Genomic DNA, 19,166 nt, shown 5'->3' with positions numbered 1-19,166 from the left:
ATGATCTCATGAGACAGTCGTGCATTCAGGAAAGTACACGAACCCTGAGTATAAAGCTCAGAGAGCTTTCACAAGGCAGACAGTGCAGACCCAGAATCAGAACGGCACCAGTGCCCAGAATGCCCCCTCGTGCTTCCTCCCGGCCTTTGCCCGCCCGCCCCCCACAGCCACGTGCACTGCGAACAGTACCCTGTCTTCTAGCCCCACATACTGGCTTTACTTGTTTTCAACTTTTTGTGAGTAGAATCATTCAGTAACTACCACTTTGCTCTCTGGTTTCTTCCCTTATCTTTTTGTTTGTGAAACTCACCGATGTTGTTTTATCTAGTTTGTTCACATTGCTGAGTGGTATTTCGTTTTTTGAACAACTACTACTTACCCATTCTACTGTGTTAGATGTTCATGTTTCCAACTCGGGACTATTATGAATAGTACTGCTCTTAAGGTTTTCCTGTGTGACTTCTGGTGACTAAATGTCACGCATTTGGCTGGGTAGGTACCTAGGCCACACAGCATGCCTTCCTCAGCCCTGGTAAATGCTGTCGAACAGCTTTTCCAAAATGGTTGTGCCAATTTACACATCATCAGCAAAGAGGAGGGTTCTTTCCCCGCATCTTTGTCGACTGTTGGTTCTTTCTTTTTCTTTTTTTTTAGCCATACTGATGGAAGAATTGGTATCACATTATGATTTCAATTTGATTTCCCTGATGACTAATTTTCTTGACCATTTTTCATCTATATAATTTCCATTAGGATATCTTTAGGTGCCTACTCATATTCTTTGTCACTTCCCACTCTTTTCACTTCCCTAAAATTTAGTATATTCCAGTTGGAAAAATGATCACCTATTTTTTATTGGTTGTCTTATTAACAAAACCGATATTATCTTTTATCTGGGCAATATGGAAGTTTAACTTTCACGTTGCTTTATTTTATGTTATTTCAGTGACCTGACTAATTCAGCTTTACTCATTCTCAGATTCTCTGCTCTGTCTTCTGCTCTACCCATCAAGTTATTTTTTATAACCATGTACATCAAGTCAGTTGCAGTCTGGTCTTATCTCCCGACCCTGATTACCCACTTTCCTGTTGACCTAGCTAATCATAGTGTTTCCAGAACTCTCCTATAAAAATTCACAGGCAGTGAGGGGGGCACACTCGCTAAGTACTCAGATTATCAAGCCGAACCTGCCCTGGAAATTCTGGTCAAGTAGATTCGGGAATCCGCTGCGAACAGACACTCCAGGTCACTCTTCAGGAACACCACAAACAGGTGGTTTTTGTTTCTGTCTCCGGGCTCTTACCTGTTCTCTCTCCACTATCTGGATTTTTCTCTGTCCTTCCTCCATTGCCATCTTTTAACATCCACACAGATGTCACCTCTGCGAGTCTACCTTCACCCTGCCATCAGCAAATGCTTATTCCTGACCTTCCTCAGAAACCTCTCCACCGGTGGCCTTCCGCATCTTAGCTGATGAAATGCACTGGTGTCACCTTCAGTGCACAGGTAGAATTTGCCTCAGCTTGCACACGGCCTTCTTCCGTCATTACTTCCGGCCTGGATTTCTGCAGGGGCCTGCTCCTAACTAGGTTCCCTGCTTGCACTTGCCCCAGTGCTGTCAGAGTGAGCGTTATTTTAAACTCCAAGCCAACCTCACATGCTCCTTCTCAGAACACTCCAGTGGCTCCCCGTTTCACTCAGAGGGAAAGCCAGTCAGTCTTCACTAGGTGCTAGGAGGCCCGTCGCTATCTGACCTCTTTTCCACCTTCCTTCCCCCTTTGTTCTTGCAGGCTCCCTCTGCCTCAGCAACCGTGGCCTCTTGCTTGTCTTAGAGCACCCCAGGTCTGGTCGCGCCCCAGGGTCATTGCTTTGCCTGTTCCTTCTAGCCACACCCGATTCCCCTAGATGTCTGAAGCACTAAGTCTTTCACTTTTTTCCAAGTCTTGGCTGAAATGCCTTCCCAGTGCTTTCTGCCTTGACCATACTGTTTAAAAATGAATTCTGACCCATCCTTCCCACACCTCCAATTTCTTATAGCTTGCTCCCCACACCGAGACACTCACTAATTTGTAATGTGCTGCTAAGCTTATTATCATATCTATCAGAATATGAGCTCCCAGAAGTAGATTTTTTTTTTACTTTTGTGCTAATGATGTATTGACATGCGTCAGAACAATGCCTGGCACATAATAAATGCTCAATGAATATGATTTATTTGTTGAATGAACTGCTCAGGATGTAATACATAGAGATCTTACATAGTATCTCTTTACAAGCCATATTTGTATGAAACCTTTTCCAAGATATGTTGCCTGTTTACATGTCTGGAGGTAAAAATGTGACTTTGGGAGTTGGGATGAGGGTGGGACTGCTGTACTGATGTGGAGGAGAATCCCATTGCTGCCTGGCTCCTTCTGCCCAGGTCACGGGTATTCTCTGGGTTCAGGTTTATTCACTGTAAAAACCTCTTAGGATTGATAACTCAAGCACCAGATTTTAGTTTGCTGCTTCTTTGCTGGCATTCCTAGATAACTTATGAAAATTAAATATCTTTTATGTTTGCTTCAAGCACATGCATTATGAAAAGAGATAAATAAATTCATAGTCCCATTATCAAACCAGTGTTCTTTCTCATGCTTTAGTGCATCTCAAGGGCATTCTCATACATTGTTTTATCAATTTTGGGTGACCAGAAATCCAGTCCTCTTTCTCGGATTCTCCCTCACGCATTATTTCCTGAAACACTATGATGCTCTCCAGGTGAGGTCCAGCTGCTGGATAAGGAGGCTGGTGCTGTACAGGGTCTGCTTACTTACATCCAATCTTAGAATAACGTTTGCTTCTATTAGTGTGGTTCCTGAAGTTTCCATATACATGCATACATGCTTTTACATGTTAGTTTTGCTTTGTGGAGTGCAGCACCTCTGTGGGACAGGCGGGTCATTTTCCTCTCTGCTTGCAAAGAGATTACGTTTAAAGATCGGCTGATTCGGCAGGTCATTGTATCACTCCAGTTCGCCTAGCCTGTGGCGATCTCTGTCTTCTGACTGTTTTACCTGTGGTAGCCCCTTCTCACAACCTGAATTAATTGATTATAAGCTTTTTATAAGAGTAAATACCACACTTCAGTGTCTCTGGAGGTGCCTGGAACCCTGCTGGGCTGTAGTGTAATTGCTCTGAGCAGCTAAGGGAAGAATCCTTTCATGAGGAGTGAATAGATTCATCTCATAATAATGATTATTAGTGGCTCCTCACTTTGGAAGCATGCCAAAAAGAAGACTTGTATGAAGTATAGCTTAAGTCGGCTAATACAGTACTTGTTTGAAAGAGCCAAATCTCGATTAGGTGGTATCATGAAAGCAAGCCTCAGTATAGGTTTATCCAAAATAGAAAAGGCAGTTAAGCACCAATTCAAATCATGGTTAAAATTTCCATTTAAATGACTTTGTGAACTGTATGCATAGCAAAGTTAAAAATAACACTTTATTGTGCAGTAAAATAATACTTCAGTTGCCATGTGGTAGAAAAATACCTAATCAGACGGTTCTTCAGTCTCTCAGCATTCTGAAAGCTGTATTTCAGGGCTATGATTTAACTACTGCTAATCTTACGAGCCTGTCCATCAACAGATACATTCATGTTCAATCTCTGTTCTATTATCTGTTTAGTCTCTGGGATGTGTGATACTAATGAGCCAACAAATGTGGAAGTTCAGTTTAAAAGTGCTGGGTCATAAAGGATGGCAGGCAAGTGAGGAAAAGAATGAAATATTTTCTAAATGCTCTCATTCATTTAACAAAAGTACTGACTACCACTAGACAGTAGGAACTGCGGATCGGGACTGAGGTGGTAGTGAGGGTTTGGGGCACGGAAGAGAAAGGAAAAGAAGACGGCCAATCCCATCCTTCAAGGCACGTGTCGTTCGTTTATTTGTTTATTCATTTATTTGTTACCTATTCAGTGCTTATAGTCACTTTACTGGGGATACAATGGTAAAATAAAACAAACCAGAAATTCTTTTCTTTTTAATCCTCACCCGAGGACATTTTTTTCATTGTCTTCAGTGAGAGAGGAAGGGGGAAAGAAACATTGATGCCAGACAGAAGCATCTATCGGTTGCCTCCCGCTTGTGCCTGGCCGGGGGATGGTGCGTGCCTGAACCAGGGATTGAACCCACAACCTAGGTATGTGCCCAGACCAGGAATCAAACCCACAACCTTTAGGTTAGGGGACCATGCTCCAACCAACTGAGCCACACCGGCCAGGGCCAAACCAGAAATTCTTGCCCTGACTGACCGTATATCCTAGTGGGATAGAAGAACAATAAATAAGACAAATCAGTAAAAAAAAAAAAAAAAAGTTGTAGAATGTTAAGTGCTAGAGAAGAATGAAGTTGGAAAGGAAACTGGAAGTGGTGAGGGTGGGAAGCAGGGTGCAGTTTAAAGCAGGTTGTCCAGGAAAGGACTGGCCGAGAGGGTAGAGACCTGAAGAAGGTGGGGAAGCCAGTTGCACAGGCACCTGGAGAAGGACGCACCAGGAAGAGGCAGTCTGAGGTGCTGAGGTGAAAGCGTGCCTGGCTCCTTCTCAGAGTAGCAAGGAGGCTGCTGTGGCTGGAGCAGGATGGACAATCAGGTGAAGCCATGAGAGGACTTCGGGTTTTACTCAATAATGAGAAGCCATTGGAAGGTTTGTCCCCAGTCTTGGAATGTGGATATATGATTTAGTAAAGGGAGCTACCCATAAAAAAGGTTAAATTAATCATTAAATTCAGCTGTAAATTGTCAAGCAGACTGGAAAGGTGGAATTTACTGGAAGATGAACAGCTGGGATTGAGTGGGAGACAAGAACTGGACTTACCGGTGTATAGGAGTTGTGTGTGAGAGGGTATGAAGATGGATGCGGGTTAAGTGTGCAGTTAGGAAGGTGGACGCAGAATTCGAGGAAACTGTCAAAAGAGTCGGATTGGGGAGATAGTGAAGACAGCCTTGGGGAGCCCTTGCCTACTCACGGGGGCTGGAGGGATGGTCCAGTGAGGTCCTCAAAGTGGCATTAGTTGTCTCCCTTCTTTTTCCTTTTAGTTGTTGGATGTGGGTTGTTTTCTACGGAGATCTGTGTTCTTTCTCAGATTTGTTATGAAGTAAGTATGAAAGAAGGAAGGAAGGATAATTGGAAAACTCCATCTATGTTGTGGTCTTCATAATGCCCATCTCCTCCTACAGAGGAGGGGGTGGGTAGTGGCTGGCCTTCACGCCACTTCTGGGGGTTAGAACCACAACTGTTTTTAAAGACTAAAATGAATATCTACGATTTTAGGCCTACAAAACAAGACCTCAAAAGTACTATATTGATTTCAGTTTATTTTCCTTTTTTGTCATAGCGTTACTATCCTACTTAAAAATCTTCCCCCACCATTACCGAAAGCACAGATTTGTTTATTTTAATTTTATATGTCAAATGACAAAGTTACTTGCAAATCTTAATATTTTTACAAGTTGAATTGTGTGACTTTCATATCAAGCTTCAAAATTGTTTTTATTTATTTATTTTAAAAGAATAAAGATAAAACTTTATGTTGTCAGTACTGAAAGCTACATTTCCTAGGCTGTTGTTGCTTCTGCCAAGGAAAGATCGCCCTCTCTTGGCTTAAAGTATTAAAACATTCAGCCGCGTTTTCTGTCTAATTTTAGTGTTGCTTTCTAATTCTGAACTGGAGTAGTTTGCCCCGAAATATATTTTGGATATGTATTTTGCCCATAAGTGGGTGTATACAGCTAATTTCTCTCGTGACTTTCAGATGGAAGTCAAAGTTAAAATGGGAAATTGCTGTAGGAAGCTGATGTGTTTTTAAACTCTTGAGGACTTTAAGATGGAATAAAACCTATTTCCTTTCTCGACTGAATGGGAAATATTAAACTTCTTTTCAGTAAGCAGATAACGAGTATTATGGATTTTCCTCTTTTTCTGATGAGCTCTTGTGATTCAAACCCTGTCCCCGTTACAGCGTTACTCTGCAATAAAGATCCTGAATGCCAAGATTGAACTGTTGCATTTTTGTACTTTTCTCCCTTAAACTTAATTTGTTGCCATGAAAATATCATTATACACCATTTCTTTGCGAAGTTTCTAGCAGTATCAGTTTGTCTTGACTGATGCCCTTGACTCACAGTGGAAGTAGGAAAATAGAGATAGGTGACAAGGATTGATTGGCAGTCCTCCTTGTAAGCGAAACAGTAAAGCTATCTAGATAAATCACTAGCTCGAAAGCCTGGAGAATGCATTTTGAAAGAATTAAAGGTAGTATGTGTGTGAGTTTAATTGATGGGGGCATTTTCTAGAAGAGCTGCAAGGACACAGATTCTGTCTGGTTTGTTTTACTGTCACTTAATTTTTATTAAAAAATTAGCTTATGAAGCTATTGGAGTGATTATTTGCTTTGTCTTTTTTAAGTTAATTTTTTCAAAAAATTAAAGCAAACTGAAATCAAGATCTAATACCTTTTTGAAAAAAAATATTTTAACTTTGTTATTATTAGATTTTAACCTTAGGGTTGAGAGGTGTCACCTGATTTCCTCTCTGGCCGTTTTAAGCCATCACAGCTGATAAGTGAAAAATATTTTCGTATTTTCTGGCATTTACTCTGTGCCAGGCAGTGTTCTAAGCACTTGACCTATATTAACTCATTTAACCCTGACATCCACCCAAAGAGATAGCTGCTATTCTTATCACCACACAGCATATACAGAAACTGAAGTACAAAGTAGAAAGAAGCTCAGCAACCTGCCCCTCGAAGGATGGAGCTGGGATCTGAACTCAGATCCAAGTCTGTGCTCTCAGCTGCTGTATTACCTCCTGCCTCTCTCCCTCTCCCCTCTTTCCAGATTCCCAACTCTACGGATTAATTTTCACTCACTGTCTTTTACCTCATATGGTTCTCTCAGCTCCCAGTTTGGGGCTCCTGTTCAGTTTTTTGTTCATTTGTTTGTTTTCTTCCCCCACCCCAAGCCTGATGAGAACACACTTCTACTTCCCGCCAGTCTCTGCTGCTCTTTCACCCTCGCCCTGGCCCTCGGTGGGTGGTCGTCCCCACCTCTTACACCACGTTACATCAGGACTAGAAGCTGATGCTGTGATAATGGCTTGACCGGTGCTAAGTAAAAAAACATTAATATTGCAATTACCTCATTGTTTCTACATATATCTTCTATTCCTGTTTATCACATCCTTTTTTCCACTACGTTTGCCAAAACACATTCTCTTGCCTTAGCTCTGTTATGACGCCATTTTATTATTTATGAATATGTCTCAGATCTCCCAAGACCTTTGTATGTGGGCCGAAATCCACAAATATGTTGCCTCTTTGTGGGCATCGTATAGCATCTCTTAAGGTGATTTATGAAAGTTTATAACTGTGTACCCTAGGGTCTCCTGGCTCTCAAGACACACGACTGTTAATATGTTGAATATATAAATTCCCATTGAGTGTAAAACTGTCACAGACAGTTGTGTGATTCCTTGTGATAAATGGATTCCAGGGACCAGCTGTTGGCCCATTATCTTCCTGGCTGCACTGCAGGGAAGAGAATAAAGAAGGGATTGCCGTCTCCCACTGCCCCACCCCGGGGTCCCTCACCCCACCCCCCACACTCCCTGTCTATTTAGTGTAATCTATCGGGCACTCCGCTTTTACTGAAGATGAGTTTTCTGCTCCCCAAGCCAAAGATAATTATTACTGATCATTGAGTCCCGTACAACACTGAGTTTGCCACAGTGAGTGTGCGGTGGTCACTGCTGTCCATTATCCAGTCCAAAAGAATTTCACAGTACTGGACGTTGCAAATGCAGCTTCCCCCCCCGATCCTATTCTGCCACAATAATATTTACTAGGTGGGGTCCGAGGTGGTTGGGGCTGGGTGGTGAGCGGTCCAGTAACACACACGCTCTTGACTATACTGCAGGTTTCTTTTCTTTTTTTTTAATTATGGGGGCTTCTAGGCTGGAATTGTTAACCCTAGTGGACCTGACATTCTCAGGAGCCCCGGCTGCCTCTTTAGTTATATTGGAGCAAGGTCTTGACTACTTTGCCTGTTTCTTTCTTTGAAGGTAATGCACATGCTTGTTGAAATTGCCTGTATTGTGTCCACTTAGTGCACCAAGATTCCCTTTTAACTGGCGTGTTCATGCTCTTGTGATGTTCTGCCCAGACTGTGGGAGCTTTGGCCGGTGGATTGGAGTTGAGGGCGGTTTTCCTCCCAGCCGGGGACCTCGGGTGTTCCTTCGGCATCCTGTTCTTGCCTCTGTCATATTATGATAGCATTGTATTTGTCCGTTTCCTGTAAGTTTCCCCAACCTGACTGAAATTCCCCAAGACTGTGAGCCTGCATTTCAGGGCTTGGCTTTAGTGTGGTTATAAAATAGCAGTTTTCCCTGCTTCACCCCAAACATCATACAAGATGGTGGTGTTAGTACCGATCCGAGGATGTTTGGTGTTAGTAGGCTTTTAGAAGTTGGCCGAGGGACTTAAATACCATACGTACACTGATGTTGGAACAAACGCGATTGCTCACCAGTGGACTTGCAACCAAGCTTTTGGAGTGGAACCACTTCTTGTCTAGTCTCACACCTCTGGGCCGTTGTCCCTGGGACGCCTTCCAGAAGTCCTCCCTCGTGTAGTGCCCCCGTCTCCAAACTGCTCTTTGCTGTCAAAGCGCCAAGAAGTCACCTCTTCTGGAAAGTCCTCCCTCACTCCTCTCCCATTCAGAGCACATCCCTGTCTTTCCTTCATTTCTGTGGCTCTCTCGCCGATATTTTCCTTGAAGGTGGGGACGTACACCTTCTTTTTCATTCCATGGTAGCTGCTCAGGTTTTCTCACCGACACACAGCAGCCCTCATTTAAATTCAGATTGTGTTAGCATGACAGTGCTCAGGCGTTTCTGGGTGGAAACACCCTGCAGGCTTTTAGGGAACACTCTCCCAGTCCCAGAGAGGGGCGGAAGTTAGAAATAGAGATGTGCGGGTACATGCTATGCAGGTGGTGGTTGAAACCGTGCGAGTGGACAAGTTGCCCCGGAAGAGACATGGAACCTCACAGAGACGCTCATTTAAGGAGCAAGAGAAGGAACAGTTGCTGGCAAAGAAGGTGGCAGCTGCGTCCAGAGTGCTGATCCAGTCAAGGGGCAAGCTGCACAGGAGTAGGCCCAGAGTTAGATCAGTTATAACATCGATTTTTTCTCCAGAATGTGGAAGTTATAAACACATACATTTTTGTTTTAATTGTGAAAAGACTCTGTTTTCCTTCTGTTTTAAACATTGATGTTAATTTTACTGTAGAATTTTTAATTCTTTGAATACAAGTTTTAACTCTTCTTTTTTTCAGTTGTGTATGAACACAGATCAAGATTAGAAAAATCCTTGCAAAAAGAAAGACTTGAACATAAGAAAGCAAAGGAAGGTAAATAAATAATGTAATTTGTGCTTTGTTTTTATCTTCTTTGAGGCATCATGTATTTGGTTTGTTACTGTTTTTTGCTAAGAAATTGATGGAATCAACCCAAAGTCAGATGCCAAACAATTTGCTGTGCGTTGTGTGTAAAATAATTCCTGCTCAAGACCGGATGTGGAATCTTTCATTCACTGTGTGCCACCTTGAGATAGTTCTTACGTCGGTTATATGTTACTTTAGAAAGAAACAGCTTTTCATTCGAATATTATACACATATGTTACTAATACCTAGAAGTTTGTTTACAAATATCCAGAAAGTAACAGTATGCATTGTCCAGAATATGACAAATTTTATATATACTTATGCATACGTATACACGTTTATAACATAATAAATTGTTCACCTAGTATGATGCCTTTTAAGCTATACAGCTGTTTGTATCTTGTGAGGGCTTTGATTCGACAGCCAACTGGTTCAGTTTGAAAAAGTAGCATTTAGCACAGGTATTAGGCAATGCCATGCTTTTTATCAGAATTTTGGTGTAAAGCATAGGCTTTATACAGCTTGTGATTTAAAGTTATCTGCATTTATATTTTTATTCATGTTCTGTGATAAATCTTGAGATTTAAGTTACGTGTTCTGTCTGCTTAACTTGGTGGGCTGACGGAGGGAGAGCAGGGCAGGGCAGAATTGGTGAGGATGCTTCACTGACCCTTGGATTAAGCTTGTGTGAAGAATAGCAGTTTAACATCATTAAAATGCTTTGATAGGATTTGGATTTTCCTTGTCCTCAAATGCAGCATGATTTTATGGGGCCATCTAGTGGATGATAAGCTTTAAGAGCATTAACAGTGGTTTCAACGGCTTGAATTCTCTTTTCAGGTCCTGAGTGACTCAAGTGTGCGCTCCAGTGGCTTGTAATAAATCATCTCTATCTTTAGCTGCGTGTTTGTTTCCCCCTTAATTTCAAGGCTAGTTAATTACACAGTGCACATTCTAAACGCACTTTTAACCAGTTGGTTATCATGTGGATGTTGTTAATGTAAGATTTATAGCTTTTAGGGTAAAGAGAATTACATAATCATTCTTTTTTCACCATTTTCTAAAGCAGGAAGAGGCAAAATAAAGTATATATGTCACCAAATAGATTGTTTTAAACCTAGAACTATTTTTTGTAAGTCTGAGTAAAGCTTGCCTTTATTCTTTTAGATGTTTTTAAAAATTTCACAAGGAATTAACTTACACTCTCCTTCATCTTGTATTTTCCAGATTTTCTTGTTTATAAGTTAGAAGCACAAGAAACACTAAATAAAGGAAGGGTAAGTTTTGTTTTGTTTTTTTCATGAAATTTAGAGGAGAAGGAATTGTTGCAAAATAGTGTACTCTGTCAAGCATTAGGATTGTAGGGCTGAAATACATTTCTTTTGCTATCAAAAATTTTTAAGAGGAAGACTTTAAAAATTGTTCTTTTAAAACCTACCTTTGCTGATTTATGATAGCAACAAGCTGGGAATAGGTAATCGTCAACAGTAACAAGCAGTTCATTTTCATTCATTTATTTGCTCATTTCTTTTATAGTCTCTTTTCTGTAGAATATGATGTTTCTTCCGGTCTGCCTTGGCACAACATCACGGCCACTGGAGCACTTGTTACTGGGTAGCGTCTAACACAGGGCCGTGGGCTCCTGTGAGCCAAGGTTCCCTGCACTCTCCCAGCAGCTGAGAGACCGCCGCCTCGGCGTAGTCTTCTCTCCGCCCGCCTCCCTCCTCCATCCCGAGCTCATCCAAAAACATCTGGCGAATGAATGAATAAGTGGTATTACCATTAAAAAGTTTTAAGTCCAAATTAACTGGAGAACAACTAGTCTTATTTTTACTGAAAAAAAAAGTAAGCTTTAGCCGAATAAAACATTGGTACTTGAGGGTCTTACAACTGAGAAGAGTCAGTTCCTTGGGTAGCTGGGATGCTATTAACTTTCAACTCTCACTTGCTTTTAAAAGCCCTGACCAAAACTGTGTGCATTCTCTAGTCCATTTTATAGTGTGATTTCCTTGTGAATTAAAATAAAGTAGTAAAGCAAGAAAGTGAGAAAGTGAAAACGCAGTTCCTTTTAGAAGCTGTAAAAATATGAAATAAGAAATGATGGAGCATGTACTTGTGCTGGCCGTGGGATGAGCAAGGGGAAGGGTGTGTGAGATAAAGCAACACAGCAGGGGAGAGAAACCTTCAGGCGTCTTGTACTGGTCAGGGCTGCCCAGAACTGGGAATGTGTGAGGTCCCCTTGTGCAGACGCTGCGCCAGGGCCTGTGATGTGCTCCTGGAACATGGAGCTCGGGCTCAAGGTTCAGTCCTGACTCTGCTGCTGAAGGAAGTGTTTGCCTTATCCCAGTTCTCACTTACCTGTTCCTTATCCCAGTTCTCACTCTGTGAAGTGCAGTCTCGCTTGGGTAAAGTAGTGTACGTGGACTGTCTTACCCACTGAAGCTCAGGCAAGGAAAGCACCTTTTCTCTCCCCTCTATTAAGCCAAACTAAGCGTAGGAGGTCTGGTGCTTGGTGGTTTAGCCCTGCCTTTCCTTGGAGCACCCAGCACAACGTGTTAGTATCCATTTGCCGTGCTGGCTCTCAGGACAAGCTCCTAGCTGGGCGGCCTCAGTTCTTCTGAGTGTGCGAGTGGAAGTAACATCTCCAAGGGCCCGGTCAAGCTGCTACTTTATGATTTCATGTCCTCTTTTTCATTACTAAAATCTAGCAAACTTATGGAATGCTAAAAGTTCATCTCTGCTATTATATAAAAAGACGGCCTCACACATTCTGGTTCAAGTGTAGAATTCATTGTAGCTTACGCAAGTGAAATAAATGAAATTCTTCTCCAATAGAGTTTTCAGCTATGCTTAGCAAAAGAGCCAGGTTTTAAAAATCTTTCTGTTAACTATTTTCTTTTCAATTTACAGCAAGATTCCAACAGTAGATACAGTGCATTGAATGTGCAACATCAGATGTTGAAAGTGAGTAATGTAATAATGTTCTTCATGAATGAGTGGAAGGATTAACTAAGTAATTCAAGCGATTAAGGACAGTTACAGAAAGTTGATTTCTGTTATGATGTGGTGTAGTAAAGTCATTTGGCTAAAATGGTATAGCAGTATAATGCCCCATCATATTTATTACCTCATTACAGAGAACATATTTAGCTTATTACACAATTTCTTGTAACTCATACTCTTTGTTCAGCTGATTTTTTTCTGTTCATTTTATTCTTTAAGACTTTTTGTTTAATTTCTCACAGTAGTTTTCCTTAGATATTTTACCTTATGCATAATGGAGGTGGTAAACTTTTAAAATACCCCCTTTGTGCTACTAATACTTAAAAAGTGTCCTTTTAGCTGCCACAGGGAAACAATTTATAATTAAAGATCCTCTCCCTTGGATCTGGGATAAAATTCGTTCTTGTGAGTCAGGAAGGCAGAGGGAGGGGGATTCACGGCTTCTGTCAAGCTGGCGGAGGTGGGGGTGTGCACTGTGCCATTCTGCACTGCAGGCAGACCAGCCCGTGACCTTCACCCCGACACCCTGGCTGTCCGTTCGGTAGTGTCCTTTCTCCTCTGTCACTAGGGCCAGTACTTTTTATCGAAACCAGAAACTTTTCTGTTACCAAGAAAGCAACACATGAGTTAAAGCAGACTGTCCTTTCACAGGAAGAATTTGGAGACTGGAGAATTTATCTAGATTGTCATTACAGCATAGTGTTATAATCAGAAGTAAGATAAATGAGAATAATTCAATAAGTGGTCAATTCATTACGTCCCCCAAAGGGAAGAGTCTTTGTTTTCATTCTTTAAACTGGGTCACCAGGAAGGCTGAAAATCAAAGAGGGGAAATCAGAAATGATTTTAGGGACACAAGAGAGTGGAGGAAGTCTAGAATATCCACAGCGGGTTAATTTCTCCATTAGCTTTACCTTGTTTGCACAGTAATTTGAGTGCTTGGGAATTTCCCCAGGTCCCTCTCTTTTCCATCTCTCACGCTGACTTCTAGCTTCTTGTTGTTTCCATTAATGTTAAAAATTAAGAAGAAAATTATTTTTGGCCATGATCCCAAACTCTTTATTTGAAATGTGAAGGAAACGGAGGTGAGCTGCACAAATTAAAAGCAACCTGAGGGAAATGAAACCTACTCCTTATTCGCTCTTACTTTCTTGCAAGAGAAAGGTTATGTTACCAAGAAATAGACTCTGATATACCAGTAATTTAGAGAATGTACATTATTGCTCAAGGTCTCGTTTTTGCAGAGCCAACACGAGGAGCTAAAGAAACAGCACAGCGACTTGGAAGAGGAACACCGCAAACAAGGAGAAGACTTCAGTAGAACATTTAACGACCATAAGCAGAAATACTTGCAGCTGCAGCAAGAGAAAGAACAGGAACTTTCCAAGCTGAAAGGTATTTGGAAATCTAATTAGCCAGTTTATATGGAAATAAGTGCTCATATTAATGTTTCGCTAGAACAATAAACTTTTATTTTGTTTGTTTTTGCATGGTGGTTGATTTATCTGTATTACTGGTCCTTTTTTAGCCATGTAATTTCTTTGTAACATTTCACATTTATCTTTATCTCTTTGGTTTACTTTGGGAAGTGAAGAATATTGAGTGTTTTCCAGTGAGGCTAACTGGCCATGTTGGGCAAGACAGTTCTTTGTGTGTGTGCATGTGTGTGTATGTGTGGTGACACATTTGGCGTCTCTGACCTCAGCCCACAAACTGCCATCCATCAATGCTCCTCAGGCATTGGAATGATCAAAAATTGCAGTGACGAAGCCTTTCTGAAACTCTTCAAGGGGAGGAAAGAGCTCTGACTGATGGCTGATAGTAGCTTGCAATAGCTCAGGCTCCTGGAGTCTAATGGCCCTGGAAAATCAGCCTCTTCAATTACTCACTATGAGGGGGGTCCCCAAAAATCCCAGAATTATCTTCTGGAGGGCAGGCCCCTTGTAATACAGGCTTCCCGCACTAGGTGAGTATTCTAGGAACACAGCTGGATCTGTGTACCAGCTGGTGGTATTGTGAGAGGTTGTGTTCCGCTTCAGTGAACTTTTTTGAGGATCTTTTCAACATGTTTGCCCATTTCATGATGGATGATTTATGATTTACGAGCTGACCTGCCCACACCCCATGGAGTGTTCAGCAGTTTTTGACCAAATATGGCATGGCCCCCATGCCCCACCCTCCCTATTCACCCAGTCTCACCCTGAGCGACTTTGTTTGTTTCCCTAGATAAAAACAGTCCTCAAAGGGAAATGTTTAGCCAACATGGTAGTAGAGCTGAAACAAAAAATGACGGAAGCACTAAAATGCATTGAAATTGACAAGTTCAAAAACTGTTTTGAGCAGTGGAAAAATGTCTCCATAGGCGTGTTGCATCAGATGGCGAGTACTTGAAAGGTGACTGACGTTTAAACATGTAAGAATAAATACACAATGTTTTATAAATGAATTCTGTTTGAGCCCCCCCCCCCCTTATATGTCCACGGGCAGGTTGTGTAATCACCACCAGCTTCCTTGTCCTCATCTGTAAAACTGGATATTCATAAACAGTGTCACCCTCGTAGGGTCAGTATGAGGATTAAGTCATTTGTGTAAAGCACCTAGAACAGCTACTGGCATGTGGTGGACCTTCAGCATAAGTTGCCGTCAATTCAGCATCAGGTGTTTTTATAATAATGTGGAACAAAATATATTATTCCTCGAAGTACATGTGAGTTTTGGAAAGAGAAATAATAGCACATTGTACAATTACCTGTTTAGTTATTAATGTTAATTAATATCAAATAATCGTAAATTTAAATAAACCGTTTACATAATATAACCAAACACAAGCCCAGCTGCCAGCCACTACCAAAGCCAATACTCCAGAGGCAGGTGCCGATGTCAGGAAAGCGGTTTACTTGCAAATGCCGACCATCTGGAAGATGGGGGACTCATGTCTCAAAGCCCATCCCCTGGAAGATGGAGGACTCACATCACAAAGCCCACCTCCCCATCTCAGTGGAGGCCAAGGTTTTTTTACAAGGAGGGAGAGGGTAACAGAACAAAGAGATCAAGGGAGGGGGTTGCGAAGTTCCCTTCCTGCAGAAGAGCATGGTCCATTCCGTTAAGGCAAGTGATGGTTCAGCAGGCACCATCCCGGTTTAGCCATCCTGGCTTCAAGTCATCCTGACTCCACAGTGGAAGGTCCGCAAGTGTCCCCGGGCTGGAACGCCTAAAAGTTGGAGTCTGTATCTTTTGAAGTTAGTTCCTAGGATTCTTACACAAGTATGCTGTGTATCTACAAGCTACATATTAGTCAGAGTCAGCACTTACAGAAACAATGTCAAAAGTGGGTACCTCGGACTTCTCTGTGTTTTTCATGCAACATTTTGTCTCTAAGTATTTCAGAATAATATGGTACAATGAAAAGGCTCGCGGGAGGAGTTAAGTAGCCACTGAGGCAATTTCAGAGGGGTAAGGTGGTCTTGATAGAGTCGGGTGCCAGCAGAGTGTGCCCGTGAGTTGTACATGTAGGAGCTTTGCTTGCTGGGGATGCAGCAGGCGGTGAGGGGTGGCCAGGATAACGAAACTGCAGTGCATCTATTTGACAGACCTGGAGCAGTCCCTGTCTGCTGCTGGGGTTCCAGTGCAGATGCAGCAGAAAAGGGTCCTCACGCTTTCTGACTGTCTGACTGTGGCAGCCAAGATTGAATAGGGGAATACAAAAGCAAACAAACAAACAAAACAGGAAGGAAGAAAGACAACAGCAGAAGTTCTCCCGAGGGCTGAGGGTCATATAAAGGAGCACGCCAGTGTCAGAAAGCCCTCCCCGAGCCCTGGAAAGCTGGCCCTCCAGCGGTGAGGGAAGAGACTTCTGGCACGCTGGATACACTGTTTAGCATTTGCAAACCTGAGTTAACCTGGGTAAATATATTAAATTATACTAACGATCAATAAGTACACTAAGTACACTAAGGAATGGGAAATAAAATTTCATAGGTGCCTGACTTGTGGTTGGCCTACGTGACATCATTAGTTCATTTAATTTTAGCAGTTCCCCTAAAGTGCAGGTTTTCTTATGTCTACTCTATAGTCACCCCGTTCTTTGAAACAAAACCCCTGTGTCGTGCACTTTTAACCAATTATGCATAGAAGTAAGAAATGAGAATCATGGAAAACAGGAGGACAGGACGTGAGTTCTACAAGCTAAGACGAAGCAAGCCTGTCACCTGGTCTGAATTCCCTGGCACCCAGGACAGAAGGGGAGCTGCACTAAGTTAGAGGCTCTTGTTCTCAGGAAGAGACTGCAGACCGATACCTTGGGGGCCAGGGGAGAGAGACAAAGGGAGAGTAAGAGGGAAAGAGCTAGAGAAAACACTATTTTTGTTACCAGTTAATGTTTGGGAAAAAATCCTGAAAGAGACCTTAACTGACAGAGTGTGACAATGCCTTGATGACCCGTTTGTAAGTGATTCCACGTCAGCAGTCTTTTTTGATCTCCATCCTTGATAAAGCTTAGGACAGTAGGTTAAAGCCTATTGTGGTAGACAACGGTCCGTAGTGGCGAACTCAGGTGTGTAGTCCCAGTGGTACTTGGCAGTTTAGTGCGGCGTGAGGAGAGAGTTTAGAGCAGCTGATAGCGTATAAGCCTAGGTAGTCGTTCCTTTCATTGTCACCATCATGGCAGCCGACACGGCACAAACGTTTACCGTGCGCCAGAGCCAGGTGGGACTTCTCATGCAGTTGTCCTGTTTAATTCTCATAACCTGTAAGGCAGGCGTTGCGTTCAGCCTGATACAACGAGTGAGGAAATGGAGGCCTACTAAAGTCGAGGAACTTCAGTTAATACAGCGCAGGCGTGGGAGCCACCGCTGTTAAGTTTATGATCTGTAATTACTTTCAAAGCTCGCAAAGTTGGGTGTTCTAGTGTGTGTTCATGTGTGCGTATACCGAAGCCCCGTCCAGCCAGTGACACATTTACAGTCCTCTTGGGTCGCCAGGGGTCCTGTTTCGACCTTTGAAAAAATCCATTATCGCATGTGGATGGACAAGCCAGTCACTGGCCACTTTCCCCACCTTGCTGTTGATCTCTGCCCCAAACCCGACACAAATCCAATGCCCAGGAGTCAGGCAGGGGCTCCAAAGGAGTGAAAGTGGACAGGAAATATGTAGAACGATGGTGACTGACAGTTTTCTTCAGTGCCGAGTAGCATGCCAGAGAGTTAGGGTTTTGTCGGCAGGTGGGTGGCTGCCCCTTAGGGACAGTTTACCCAGCACAGCCTAGGTTTACGCCTGCTGTTCCAGTTTAGTAATTAACGGCACTCTCTTTCACTCTCCATAGTATCTCCTCTTGGAAAATAAATTACATATGGTCACCCTTCCACCGTCTGACTCCACTGAGTATTGTTGCACATGAGAATTGGCTTAGTGTTGCCAGTTTTATTAGATACAGATTCTTGATTTTATAAATGGTAACAACTACTCAAATGTGGAAGATACTTATATAGGACAATGTTGCGAGGAAAAAAAAAAAAGTTTGTGGCTGCCAGTTTATACCATCTAATGTCCAGATACAGGGAATGTGAGAAAATTACCAAGAAGATACGAGCTGTGGGTCTAGAAGAATCCTTAAGTTACTGTGGCTGTACCCTGAACAGCAGGGCATAAGACTGGGGAGGTTTTAGGACTTCACTGTGATTGCTGGTCTCACTGTGGCACCCTGGAAAGAACTTGCCTAGAGCAGAGAATTTAGAACAGTCAAGAACTCAATGGTAGGAGAACAAAAGTGGACTTGGAGTTTTTCAACAGGTGTTTCTTACTCCTTGAGTTGCCTTTATAATTGAAATACCTTTTGGGGGTGGTGGAAATTATTCATGTGCTGAGAAATAGGGTTTGTGCTTTTTGATAACTCTGTCCTTAACTGGTAAAGAGACACGCCTTGGACCACCCCTCCCATCACATTTTATTCCTGAGGGTTTGCTTATTAACGGAAATATTTCATTTTTTACTCTCGAGTAATTAAAGCTTCTTAACTTCTTCTACACTGTACAAACTGTTTAAACACATTTAAGCTACCGAACCAGCTTGTATTGTACTGTATTGGGATGTCCAGCTGAATCCATGCCCAGAGGGTGTCGTTTTTTGCTGATGTGGAATATTACATTGTCGAAGTTCAAAACAAATCCTAAAACAAGTTATGTGAAGCTTTAGATATGAAAATATTAGAATGAAAAGCCTAAAATTTCTAAGGTTTTACGTGTGATTTTTCTTTCTCTAAAATAGAAACCGTGTACAATTTGAGAGAAGAGAATAGACAGCTGAGGAAAGCACACCAAGACATACACACCCAGCTTCAAGACGTCAAGGTAAAACAAAACCCTGCATCGGGCAGTTCTCTGCTCGCCTGATTTACTTTGTGCAGTGATTTAAAAAGTCGTTCCCTGAACGACCTGCTCTCCAAGTCCACACTGTTAATTGGGGCTTTGTGTAAAGTGGAGTGTGCCCAGTGCTTTCACCACTTCGGCATCATAAGCTGAGAAAAGATGGTCTGAAAATCCAAACATTTTCTATAGTACTGAAATGATTCTCTTGCCAGACGGTTGCATTTTAATGTGCTTTTTTATTTACAAAGGTTTATTAATAATGAACTATTCATTCCTTTGGTTTTGATTTTATTGTAAGTGATTCTGATTTCTGGGTA

General features: G+C 42.2%; 1 protein-coding gene and 1 non-coding gene across 4 annotated transcripts in view; both read left to right on the top strand.

Moving 5' to 3' along the window:
- The window catches only part of GOLIM4 (golgi integral membrane protein 4), a 68,387-nt gene that overhangs the window by 26,718 nt on the left and 22,503 nt on the right, over positions 1-19,166 (top strand). For all 3 annotated transcript variants that reach the window (XM_024563282.4, XM_024563291.4, XM_024563280.4), the window contains exons 2-6: positions 9,376-9,450; positions 10,712-10,761; positions 12,395-12,448; positions 13,732-13,882; positions 18,749-18,831. In XM_024563282.4, the coding sequence (XP_024419050.1) occupies positions 9,376-9,450; positions 10,712-10,761; positions 12,395-12,448; positions 13,732-13,882; positions 18,749-18,831 (413 nt within the window). The remainder of the gene's footprint in view (positions 1-9,375; positions 9,451-10,711; positions 10,762-12,394; positions 12,449-13,731; positions 13,883-18,748; positions 18,832-19,166) is intronic.
- On the top strand, positions 16,061-16,193 carry LOC112309854 (small nucleolar RNA SNORA31). The gene has a single exon (XR_002975314.2). It is a non-coding gene; the product is annotated as a small nucleolar RNA SNORA31 (small nucleolar RNA).

This window comes from Desmodus rotundus, chromosome 2 (assembly GCF_022682495.2).
Source record: "Desmodus rotundus isolate HL8 chromosome 2, HLdesRot8A.1, whole genome shotgun sequence".
NCBI classification, from domain to species: Eukaryota; Metazoa; Chordata; class Mammalia; order Chiroptera; family Phyllostomidae; genus Desmodus; species Desmodus rotundus.
The sequence above is the reverse complement of the archived record's forward strand: the minus strand, read 5'-3'. Positions and strand labels throughout refer to the sequence as shown.